This window comes from Chenopodium album, chromosome 22, assembly GCF_948465745.1.
Source record: "Chenopodium album chromosome 22, dcCheAlbu1.1, whole genome shotgun sequence".
Classification (NCBI taxonomy): domain Eukaryota; kingdom Viridiplantae; phylum Streptophyta; class Magnoliopsida; order Caryophyllales; family Amaranthaceae; genus Chenopodium; species Chenopodium album.
In genome coordinates, this window is record NC_137855.1 from 3,209,166 (window position 1) to 3,219,822 (window position 10,657).

General features: G+C 37.9%; 2 protein-coding genes across 2 annotated transcripts; both read left to right on the top strand.

Moving 5' to 3' along the window:
* Positions 1-413: 413 nt before the first annotated feature.
* Positions 414-2,693, top strand: LOC145604656 (seipin-1-like). The gene is made up of 2 exons (XM_081660565.1): positions 414-1,086; positions 1,757-2,693. The coding sequence occupies exons 1-2, from the start codon at positions 505-507 to the stop codon at positions 2,444-2,446; spliced, it is 1,272 nt and encodes a 423-aa protein (XP_081516691.1). The 5' UTR covers positions 414-504; the 3' UTR covers positions 2,447-2,693.
* Positions 2,694-4,675: 1,982 nt separating this feature from the next.
* On the top strand, positions 4,676-9,824 carry LOC145604655 (putative WRKY transcription factor 34). Its single transcript, XM_081660564.1, has 7 exons — positions 4,676-4,953; positions 5,169-5,666; positions 6,405-6,578; positions 7,568-8,223; positions 8,311-8,469; positions 8,618-9,347; positions 9,468-9,824. Exons 2-6 carry the CDS (start codon positions 5,253-5,255, stop codon positions 9,306-9,308), a joined length of 2,094 nt encoding a protein of 697 aa, XP_081516690.1. The 5' UTR covers positions 4,676-4,953; positions 5,169-5,252; the 3' UTR covers positions 9,309-9,347; positions 9,468-9,824.
* The last annotated feature ends 833 nt before the right edge of the window (positions 9,825-10,657 follow it).

Genomic DNA, 10,657 nt, shown 5'->3' on the forward strand with positions numbered 1-10,657 from the left:
CCTTGTAAGGTGAATCTCCGGTTAACTACACCAAACAAGCTCGGTAAACAATGATGATATGAGTTATGACTCAACTTTGAAATAAAATCCAATCCGACCTCGCTAAACCCGATGCGGGTATTCAAATTGACACCTCACTCTGTAATTAAAGTTGGCAATGTTTAACACAACACAACAATATCATTGAAAGCGACACGACACGACACAAACACGAAATTATTGAGATAAAAAATACAAAGTCGATATACAGCATGAAACCAATCCGAAGACAACCCGTTTAAATAAAGTAGTCAAAATTAATGGTGGAATTAACCATGAGTTACATACTAGACTTGGAAAGTTGGAAATGTGGGAAAGAACACATAATTCCTAACGTCCATCCTCCATGTGTAAAAAAAGACACACGTCAATGATTCACTGTTTCTCTCCTCTTACCACCGCTCTTCTCCACCCCCATCTTCCTCAATTATCTTTTCCCCTCTTTCTCTCTCCTCTGCACCAAAAATGGCAATGGAAGAAGAAGAAAAAGGAGGATTAGAAAGAATAATAGAAGCAACAAATTGGTTTCCAAAACTAATTGAAACCCAAGTTGACTTAATCGCCACTACCCTCTACTCCATCCTCACCACCTTCCATTACCCTTCATTTTCTCTCTCTTCAGCCACCTTCTTCAAACACCCTCTTGCTTACAATCCCGACCCCTTGGGTTCGACTCGTGCTCAAACTCAAACTCAAAATCAAAATCAAACACATACTCAATCTCAGTATTTGTTTCAGAAACTGGGGTATGGGCTGCTTGGTGCGCTGTACGCAGCAATGGTGTTGACTTTGTTAATGGCGGTTGCGGTGGTTATTGGGGTTGTGATGGTTAATTTTTTGGTGGAGCAACCAGTGGTTGTTAGAGAGAAGTTGTATTTTGATTACACTGATGTTAATCCTTCAGCGGTGTTTTTGTTTGGTGGTTATGGAATGAGTAAATATGGTCATGGTGGCGGTTACGGCGTTCCGGTTGGTCATACGTTTCATGTTTCGGTTGTGTTTTCAGTTCCGGATTCTGATTATAACCGTGATATCGGTAATTTTCAGGTACATTTTGTTGATGACTTGTTTATTGGAAATAATGTACTTCGTATTAGCTAGTTTAGTTGGTAAAGTCGAACTAAGTTATACGGGTGCCAATGACTTATGGTTGAAATTGATGATTGTTGTACCATTTACTGTTATATAGAGTCGGTTTAGTTGGTAAAATGTTAGGGTGTATATGTGGATTCTAATTTCTAACATAGTACAAGTAACATCTAAGCTAAGTTGGTAAATTCATTCTTATGGATGGTAAGATAGTACCCAAAAGTCTAACTCCGTAGTAGAATTGAATCTTGCCTATATCATTATCGATTTGAATTTTGATAAAGCAATGCAAAATTAAATGGTAAAGATTAGCTAGAAATGTAAAATTAAAATGACAAAATTAGTTTATATTGGTTATTTGTAGCACTTAATTGATTGTTTGGTTTGGTTAGAGATTACACCTCTTAGTTAAATTGTTGAAACAAGAAGAATATGCCTAGATTCGAGATAATGGATACATTGTGCTAGTTAGTGATGGGAGTATAGCATCATAGTTTGATCCTCGGCCATTGAATATGCCTAACTTAATTTGTGGGTTTAATTCGATTCTAATCTAGCAATCAATTGGGTGCATAATCCATTGTCTAATAGTCGTTATTGCTCTGCTCAATCACTTCTTTGTCAACAGATAATGGCAGAAGTTGTGGCAACTAATGGGAAACTTATAGCGCAGTCAAGCCAACCATCAATGCTACAATTCCATAGCTATCCTATTAGACTAATGCGCACCTTCATATTGGGTGTCCCTATATTGCTTGGAATCTCACACGAGACTCAGACGATCAAGGTGCATATGCTCCGGTACAAGGAGGACAGTCATTTGAGAACGGAAGCTGTCAAGATTACGCTCATACCTCGAGCTGGGACTCCATACCTACCTCAATTGTATGAAGCTGAGATCGTAATGCACTCCAAGTTGCCTAGAGTGAAAGAGTTTGTTCACAATTGGAAATGGACTTTCTATGTGTGGACTTCAATGTTTGTCTATGCCGTGTTGCTTATGCTGCTCCTTTGGTTCTTCAGAAACATATTGGCTTTACCGGTATTAAGGGGGATTGATCGTATTGAAAGAAGAGAACCAGAGGTTCTTGAAGAGAGACCAAAAGCGAGAGGAAGGGAAGGAAGGGAGTTCTCGGAAACACTTAGAAAATGGCAGCAATATAGAAGGAAGAGGAAGTCCGCTCTTTTGAGTAGGAGTGCTTTTACGGACAATGTTGGTTCAACATCTGCCACGAGTTATACTGTGAACAAAGACGATTTTGAGCCTACCATCGAAGAAGATGTTGGCGACTCAGAATCGGTGTGCATAGAAGGTTAGAAAGATGCATGTCTTGCTAATGATTTAGCTTCCTTGTGGCGAGTTTTTGTATTATATTTGTTAGACAATGTAAGGTGTACTCACTAGAGTTGATGATATGTTTGGGGGTATGGTGCCAATGGGGGAATAGAGTTAGGTTATAGTACAAAAAGTCATGTCAAAACTCATTAATTTGGGTCGAACTTTTCCAATTAAGACGGGCTTTTTTGAACAAAAATGTTGCTTTGGGTTAAAAACATGTTTATTGAGTTGTCCAAACCCGAACCTTTTTAGATGGGTCGGGTCAAGACTATCAGTGACCATTAACCTCATGAGTAAAGCTATTGTGTTTCTTTGAAAGAATATACTGTAAGTTATATATATAGTTATGATAATTGTTCAAAATATAGTTATGATGAGTTGATAGTCTGGTACCTGTAACACTAGGACACAAGTAAATAACATTAGGCAACCTAATAAAAAGGAGGGTACAACCGTACAAGTACAAGGCGTACAACAAGAGTACGGAGTTAGTTAGTAATCCACGGACCATGGGTAGAGCTGGGCATGGGCCGGGTCAGCACGCGGGCGGCCCGGGCACGGCACGAGGATGGCCCGGCACGGCACGGCCCGACGGCAGGCCCGGCCCGGCACGATGGCACGCCCCTCGTGCCTCGTGCGGGCTGCGGTGAAAAAAAACCCAAAAGTGGCCCGGCACGGCACGAGCCCGGCCAATAGCCCGTGGCACGGCCCGCAGGCACGGCCCGCAGGCACGGCCCGCAGGCACGGCCCGCGGGCTAACGGCTATAAACTGTTATTTAATTGTTATTTAATTTTTGTCTAATACTTATATAGTTATATGAATAATATGATATATAGTAAATTATGAATGAACAATAAATATTAATATAATTTAAACAATATTTAATATAACTTAACTCCATAAAAAATTTAATAATTATTAAATTCAAATATTAAATTGTATAATTATTCAATTCAATTTTTTCTTTCATAAAAAAAATTCAAGTTTTTTTAAAGTTTTTTTTAATTTTTTTTTTTAAAAAAAAAAAAGAAAAAAGGGTAAGCCGTGGCCCGTGGGCCGGCACGGTGGCCGGCACGGCCCGCCTCCACCGTGGGCCGGCACGACGGGCGGCCCGGCACGGCACGACCGGCACGGTGGGCCGTGCCGTGCCGTGGACAGGGAAACCTTGAAGGCCGGCACGGCACGGCACGGCCCGCCTCCACCGTGGGCCGGCACGGCCCGGCACGACACTGTTCATGGCCCGCCTAGGCACGGCCCACGGCAGGCCCGGCACGGCCCATGCCCACCACTAACCATGGGTAACAAATATCCGATGCAAAAGGTAATCTACACCTTTTGTAGTTTAATTTTGTCCTTTAAATGCAATTGGCAAATGCTTTGGAAGTACTTTTTTTGGTAAGTCTAATATGCTTTGGAACTATCTTTTAGTAAGTCGGACATATATCGTAAATCATATGAAAATTTACTTTGATAATAGTAATTATCGACTCTAAAAAAAATGTTTTGTAACTACAGAGTATGTCTTTTGGTAACTCGGACATACATCATAATTCATATGAAAATTTGCCTTAATCATAGTAATTAACGATGTATACTACTCCGTATGTGTTTAACCATCACCTAACACTCGATTTTTATTTTTTATTTATTTTTTTTGAAACATAACACTTTTATTATTATGAATTATGATGATTATTATGTTCTTGTACTTTATAATGTACGGTTTAGCACGATAATTAATTAATTAATTAATTTATTAATAATTATTTTAATCAAAGCCGTTATCTTATTCGCTAAAAATTAGAGCTTGTGATAAACATTAGTAACAACTCATATCATTATTTAGCTAAAATTAGAAACTAATATCTCCAATGTAAGGTAATCCTTTTATCTTAGATTTAAATACAACTATTTTTTTGGTGCAAATTATATTTTCATTTAACAAACTAATATTTAAACAAACGTTAGGAAAATAAAATTACAATAGCATGACGTTGCACGTTTTATTTTTTTAAAAAAGAAGTAGGATATTGCACGTGTGATTAGCATAGCTTCACACAAATGATAAATCGTGACAAATTTTCCGATAAAAAGCCGCCATCAAATATAAAAATTAAAAATAAAAAAGCATTTTAGCTTAATTTCCGATTAACTTAAAACTGAAAAATAAAAAATTAAAAAAAAAAATAAATTCTAAAACCCTTCAAATTTTCCTTATATATACAAGATTGAAACTCGGAAAATCAATATCGATGCTCGAAAAACTTAATTAATTGGTCAATTACTTTTTTTTTTTTTTTAATTTTCTTCATTTTCAAAAATTAGGTTACAAAAAAAAACAAATTACTGTTGCTTTATTTTCTGTAATAGTTGGATGATAATTTTAATTTCTGAAAATCACTGTTGATGAACTCAAATCTCCAAACTTTCACCAAATTCGAGGAAGAATTTTGGAGGAAAATTGCAGATTTCGAGCTTCAGTGAGGTATAATTCAGTAAGATTTATAGGGTTTTTCGAATAATTTCAGTTTATATTTTGTAAATTAAAGTATGAATGAAATTTAGGGTTCTGGAGAATAATATTGATGGAAAATGGCTATAATTTTCTGAATATTCATCTCCAAAAAGTAATTAATTGACTCTATAATAAGCATAATTAATTTATTATTTTTTTTTTTTTTTTTGGTAATCTGGTAACAGGACATGACAATCTTTGAGCAAGGGAATTGAAATGGATTGGTTTAAATGCAGGGAATTTGAATATATTGATACTGGAAACGTAATATGTTATTAATGGAAAATAGTGAGGAAGAATTAGAGGAATGGAGGGATATAATGACGAGTTCTAAGGGTATATTCTCGGGTTTTGGACCTGAGAAATGTGGATGCAAATCACTTGATGAGTTTTTTAATGGTGGGGAGGGTAGTTTTGGGTGTGATGATGGTCTTGAGACATCAGTCGAAAACTCTTTGAGATTCGACAATGGATCGAATTCTTTGATTAAGACTGGTGTGAGCATAGCTGAGAGGAGGGCGAATAAGCGTGGTTTTAATGCTTCCAAGCTTTTATCCCCTCAGGTTAGGACTAGTAGCTTGTTGCCTTATTCGAGTGATTCTTGCTCGCCTTATGCCACAGTGTCAACCAGTATTAGTCCGAGTACATTGCTCGAATCTCCGATGTTGCTGCCAAATTCTCAGGTGTTTTCTCTTGGCTATTTTCCTTCAAGTATATGGATGATGTTGTCATTGCTGAATTGTTGGTTGATTGATTGATAATGTGATGTTTGTTAAGATTTACTCGTAGTTTGCAGCGTCAGGAAGACTTTTATTCAAAATGATGATTCATGTACTTGCATATATGGAAGTGCTGAGATATAATGGTGCGACAGAACTGCATGTTGAGTTGAATGTGATGTTTGTTAAGATTTTGTTTGTAGTGAGAGGAAGACTTTTATTCAGAATGATTATGTACTTGCATATATGGATGTGCTGAGATATACTAGCGCGACAGAACAATATTGTCTGATGTATACTACCAGCATATAGTTTTGATATTCTTGCATATTGATGCAACAAAACTACATTGTCTGATTCCAGGGAATGATATAAGGGAAGTGTTACTTATGAGTTTTGACCCTATCGTTTGATGTGATGCTGACTAAGTACTTTGAGGTGGCTTAAAGGTATAGTTTAAGATAGCAAATTATTTGTTTGACTTAGAATTGCAAAGGGTGTATCATATTAGAACTTGATGTGCATAGAAGTAACAACTGTTAAAAGAGATTCTTAATGTGAAAAAAGAATCGAAAAGAGTGAGATTTATTATTCTAATTATTGAGCTGAATATGACTTTACGCTTCTTTTGTTTCAAGTATAATCAACAATACCAATATGCTCAAGCAATGACGCCAGTTCCTTTTCTCTTTGATCCTGTAGTTATCACCAACAACAGGAAGTTTTGCTTCACGCCCTCTTGATGGAGACGGTCAAATGTTGATTTCAGCATCATCTGCGGATGTAGACAAGGGTAGTGATGGTAGCTCTTCTGCCTTGTTTAAGCCTCATACTGAAAGTACTTCTTTGTCAGATTTTCATGATGTTAATAATCAGGTATTCTTGCAATGTTTATTGTGGCTCAATCAGCACCATGGTTTCTAGTCTTTTTCTTGCTTTGTTAATGTTACTCTGCTGTATGAGTTCCCTTATTAGCTTAACAGTTGTCTACTTCCACTTATCTTCTTTCTTTTTTCTCGAAAGAGGGATAGAGAGGGACCGAGGGGTATAGGGTGGCAGAGTAGAAACATCTAAATTTTAATTCATTTATCACTACGCTGCAGTAAACAGTATGGAAATATAGCACTAAGTGCCAGCTAAACATGATTTCAAATGCATATATTCTATGAAGCATCGCATTTTGTATGATTATGTAATTCATTAAAGTTTAACCCTAGGTGAGAAGTATCATTAACTTCTCAGTATATATTCACCAAAATGCTCTCTTGAAGGGTTTTATAGAAACCTGACAGAATTATACTTGATGTGGTACTTGCTACTAAGTTAACTTTTTTGGTGATGAGATTTTACTTTCTTATGGAGTAAATGATCAAATTATGTAATTATACTTGGGATAGGTTTAATTGATTCATTTAGTAAGGATCAAATTGGATATATATTCTCTTTTATCGGAGAGGTAAAGCTGCTTAGATCAGCTCGCATTGCCCTGCCACTAGGAGGAGCTTTTTTTTATGTAATGGTAAATGATACTGGTTTTGATCTTTTGGTACTAGTGGTAAGTTGGTAACTTAACTTTATGTTTATCGAGAGTTATGAACCTGACTGATTTGTTCCTAAATGCTACACCTGTTTCACCTGCTTGACTCAGGGTTTGGTAGCTAATAATACTGTCAATCTCTAAACTCTAAACAGTCCCCGCTGGACTTTGCATTTTCTGGGCGGTTGTGTAAAGAAGTTGGAATGATCAATTATGTATTCGTGATGCTGGGCCTGCTGGCTCACCCCCTGTAAAAAAAAAAAATTCGAATGACCTGACTGTCTATTTTTTCAGTCATGTGACTCAAACATTGTATCCTGTTTTGCAGATGCTGCACGAAAATGGGTCTTCCATGGGAGGTGATTCTGGAATCCAAGATTCTTTGGATGGGAACCAGAATGGAATATATTGTCACACTGGAACTGCAAGAACAGCAGAAGATGGTTACAATTGGAGAAAATATGGACAGAAACAGGTCAAGGGTAGTGAATATCCTCGGAGCTACTATAAGTGTACCTATCCAAACTGTCAAGTGAAAAAGAAGGTTGAACGCTCTCATGATGGCCAGATTACAGAGATCATCTATAAGAATGCACATAATCATCCAAAGCCTCAACCTTCTCGGAAGTCAACATTGGGCTCATTACCATTCAATGAGACATCAGATGTAGGTGATGGCAGTGGTTTGTGTACGAAAGTTAACAATGGCTCAGTCTGGAGAAGTATACAATCTGGATATAAAGATGTTACCGGGTCAGACTGGAGGATTGATGGCTTGGAGACATCACCAACATCTGCTTTGACTGAAGTTTCTGATCCGCATTCAACCACTCAAGGGAAAACGATGGGTGTGCCGGGATCAGCAGGAACTCCAGAATTTTCATCAACGCTGGGTAGTCATGAGGATGATGAAGAAGATGCTACAACACATGGACGTTTTTTGATTGAGCACGAAGGTGAAATTGGATCCGACTTGAAAAGAAGGTAAAATATTGGTCGTTTTGGCTTTTTGCTCTTTAACTCCATATAATATCACATACTCTTAGTAACTTCTGCTTTGCATCTTGTCAGGAAGAAAGATGGCTATTTTGCCGAGACAACTATAGGTTCTAGGGCAATCCGTGAACCAAGAGTTGTTCTCAATTTAGAGACTGAAGTAGATATTCTTGAAGATGGGTATCGCTGGCGCAAGTATGGGCAAAAGGTTGTCAAGGGAAATCCAAATCCAAGGTACCTCTAGACCCTTTTTTCCTCCCTCTCTCTACTCTCATCTCCTGCTGCCACCGGTTTATTTTCTATGGAGTTTGTTGAGGCAAATAGATGCAATGTACTTAGAACTGAATATTTCATGCACTGAAAATATTGTGTTGGTGAGTAGGAGCTACTACAAATGTACAACTCCTGGATGCACTGTCAGGAAACATGTGGAGAGGTCCTCTCAGAGTCTGAGGTTTATCTTAGTGACGTACGAAGGGAAGCACAACCACAACGTGCCAGCTGCTAGAAACAGTGGTCATGCAAATTCAGGCAGTGGAAGTTTGACTGCAGCTGCAACTAGTACCCAGCCATCCCTAGCATTACCAAGAAATTCTCATCTCCCTAAGCCTGAACCTCACGCTCAAGATCTTCCCCTTCATTTTGATACGAATATTGGTTGCAGTAATGACATCTTCAGATCAAAATATATTTGCAATCTAGGTGCTGGAACCCCTCCATTTTACCCAATCAAATTCCCTGCCTTACCAAATACCACTCCATATGGTCCTTTGGGTTTGAGTACTAACCATCCAGCATATGCCAATAATATGGTACCTGCCATCCCTGAACTTTCCTTCCCACCTCCATTAGGGTTTCCCTGCTCGATTTCCAGTTGTTGCAATTTTGATAGATCCCATTCCGCAGTTCCATCCTTATACGCAGGACAGCAACTTGATGAGAGTGATGTCAAATTCTTAAGGCCTAAGCAGGAACAGAAGGATGACTCATTTGAAACAGACATGAATAGCTTTGACCATACAAATGTTTCATCTTCGACATACAACCATGTCTTGGGAAATTTCGGGTCTTGACTATTTTCCTAGGCTTCTGCAACTTGGTCAGCAAATAAGGTCTGTTAGTGTTTTTTTTTTTTTTTTTTTTTTTTTTTTTAATGGCTTTTAGTATTCCTGTTTTTTGTTACCTGATGTGTTCTAAAAACTTTTCTCACCCATTTTCACTTTTATTTGCAGGAGTAAAAATGCTGGATTGATCATTTTCTTCTCATCTGTCTGGATGGCTGAACATTGGAAAAATTTCGGAGCTGCCATGTTGATGATAAAACAGATTTTGGATCTGAATATTCCTATTTCCCGCCTTCAGTTTTAGATACTCAATTGGAAAGTTCAGAGCTGCAATCTTGATGGGAAAACAGATTTTGGAGCTGAAAATACTCAATTGGAAATTTTTCGGAGCTACCATCTTGATGGGAAGACGGATTTTGGAGCTGAACATTCCTATTTCCCGCCTATAGTTTTAGATACTCAATTGGAAAATTTTCGGAGCTACCATCTTGATGGGAAGACGATTTTGGAGTTGAACATTTTTATACTTCCCACCTTAAGTTTTATTAGGTACTCAACTGATATTTTTTGGAGCTGCCATCTTGATAGGAAGACGGATTTTGGAGCTGAACATTCCTATTTCCCGCCTTCAGTTTTAGATACTCAATTGAAAACTTTCGGAGTTGCCATCTTAATGGGAAGGCGGATTTTGGTCCCACCTTCCGTTTTAGATACTCAATTGGAAATTTTCGGAGCTGCCATCTTGATGGGAAGACGGATTGTGAAGCTGAACATTCCTATTTCCCCCACCTTCAGTTTTAGATACTCAACTGGAAATTTTCGGAGCTGCCATCTTGATGAGAAGACAGATTTTGGAATGAAGGAGCTGATAAAGCAGCAATCTTCACGTTCAATTTTGATTGAGACATATAAATGTGATTCCTACATCCTATCTCCCACTGCATTTCTTTTAAATTTTTATTCTGTTCTCACCTTCTTGTTGCCTTTCTATGTGTCCTTTCCATCTATAGTTACCAAGCAACAGAACACTCTTCAGAGATAATACCAGAGCCTTGAAATGGGTGCTTCAGTCAGCCATACATGTGGGGCTTCTATTTCTAGTCGAAGCTTTGGTTAGTTAACGCCTCGATCCCTGCCATTCAAAAGCTATATAACGTGATATATGGAGTATTATCTACTGTATTGCTGTATTGTTAGATACACGCCTCGATCCCTGCCATTTAAAAGCTATATGACGTGATCTATGGAGTATTATCTGCTGTATTGCTGTATTGTTAGATACTATACCAATAATCGCAAATCCTTGTTATGTAAGAACTCTGAATTGGGATTGAGTATTGCTTCTTCTCCGGTTATAG

Bases quoted from the DNA above. Each gene is read 5' to 3' on its own strand.
- LOC145604656 (XM_081660565.1), top strand. From the start codon at position 505: ATGGCAATGGAAGAAGAAGAAAAAGGAGGATTAGAAAGAATAATAGAA. The intron at 1,087-1,756 runs GTACATTTTGTT...CTTTGTCAACAG, and splicing joins GTGATATCGGTAATTTTCAG to ATAATGGCAGAAGTTGTGGC.
- LOC145604655 (XM_081660564.1), top strand. From the start codon at position 5,253: ATGTTATTAATGGAAAATAGTGAGGAAGAATTAGAGGAATGGAGGGAT. The intron at 6,579-7,567 runs GTATTCTTGCAA...CCTGTTTTGCAG, and splicing joins TTCATGATGTTAATAATCAG to ATGCTGCACGAAAATGGGTC. The intron at 8,470-8,617 runs GTACCTCTAGAC...GTTGGTGAGTAG, and splicing joins AAGGGAAATCCAAATCCAAG to GAGCTACTACAAATGTACAA.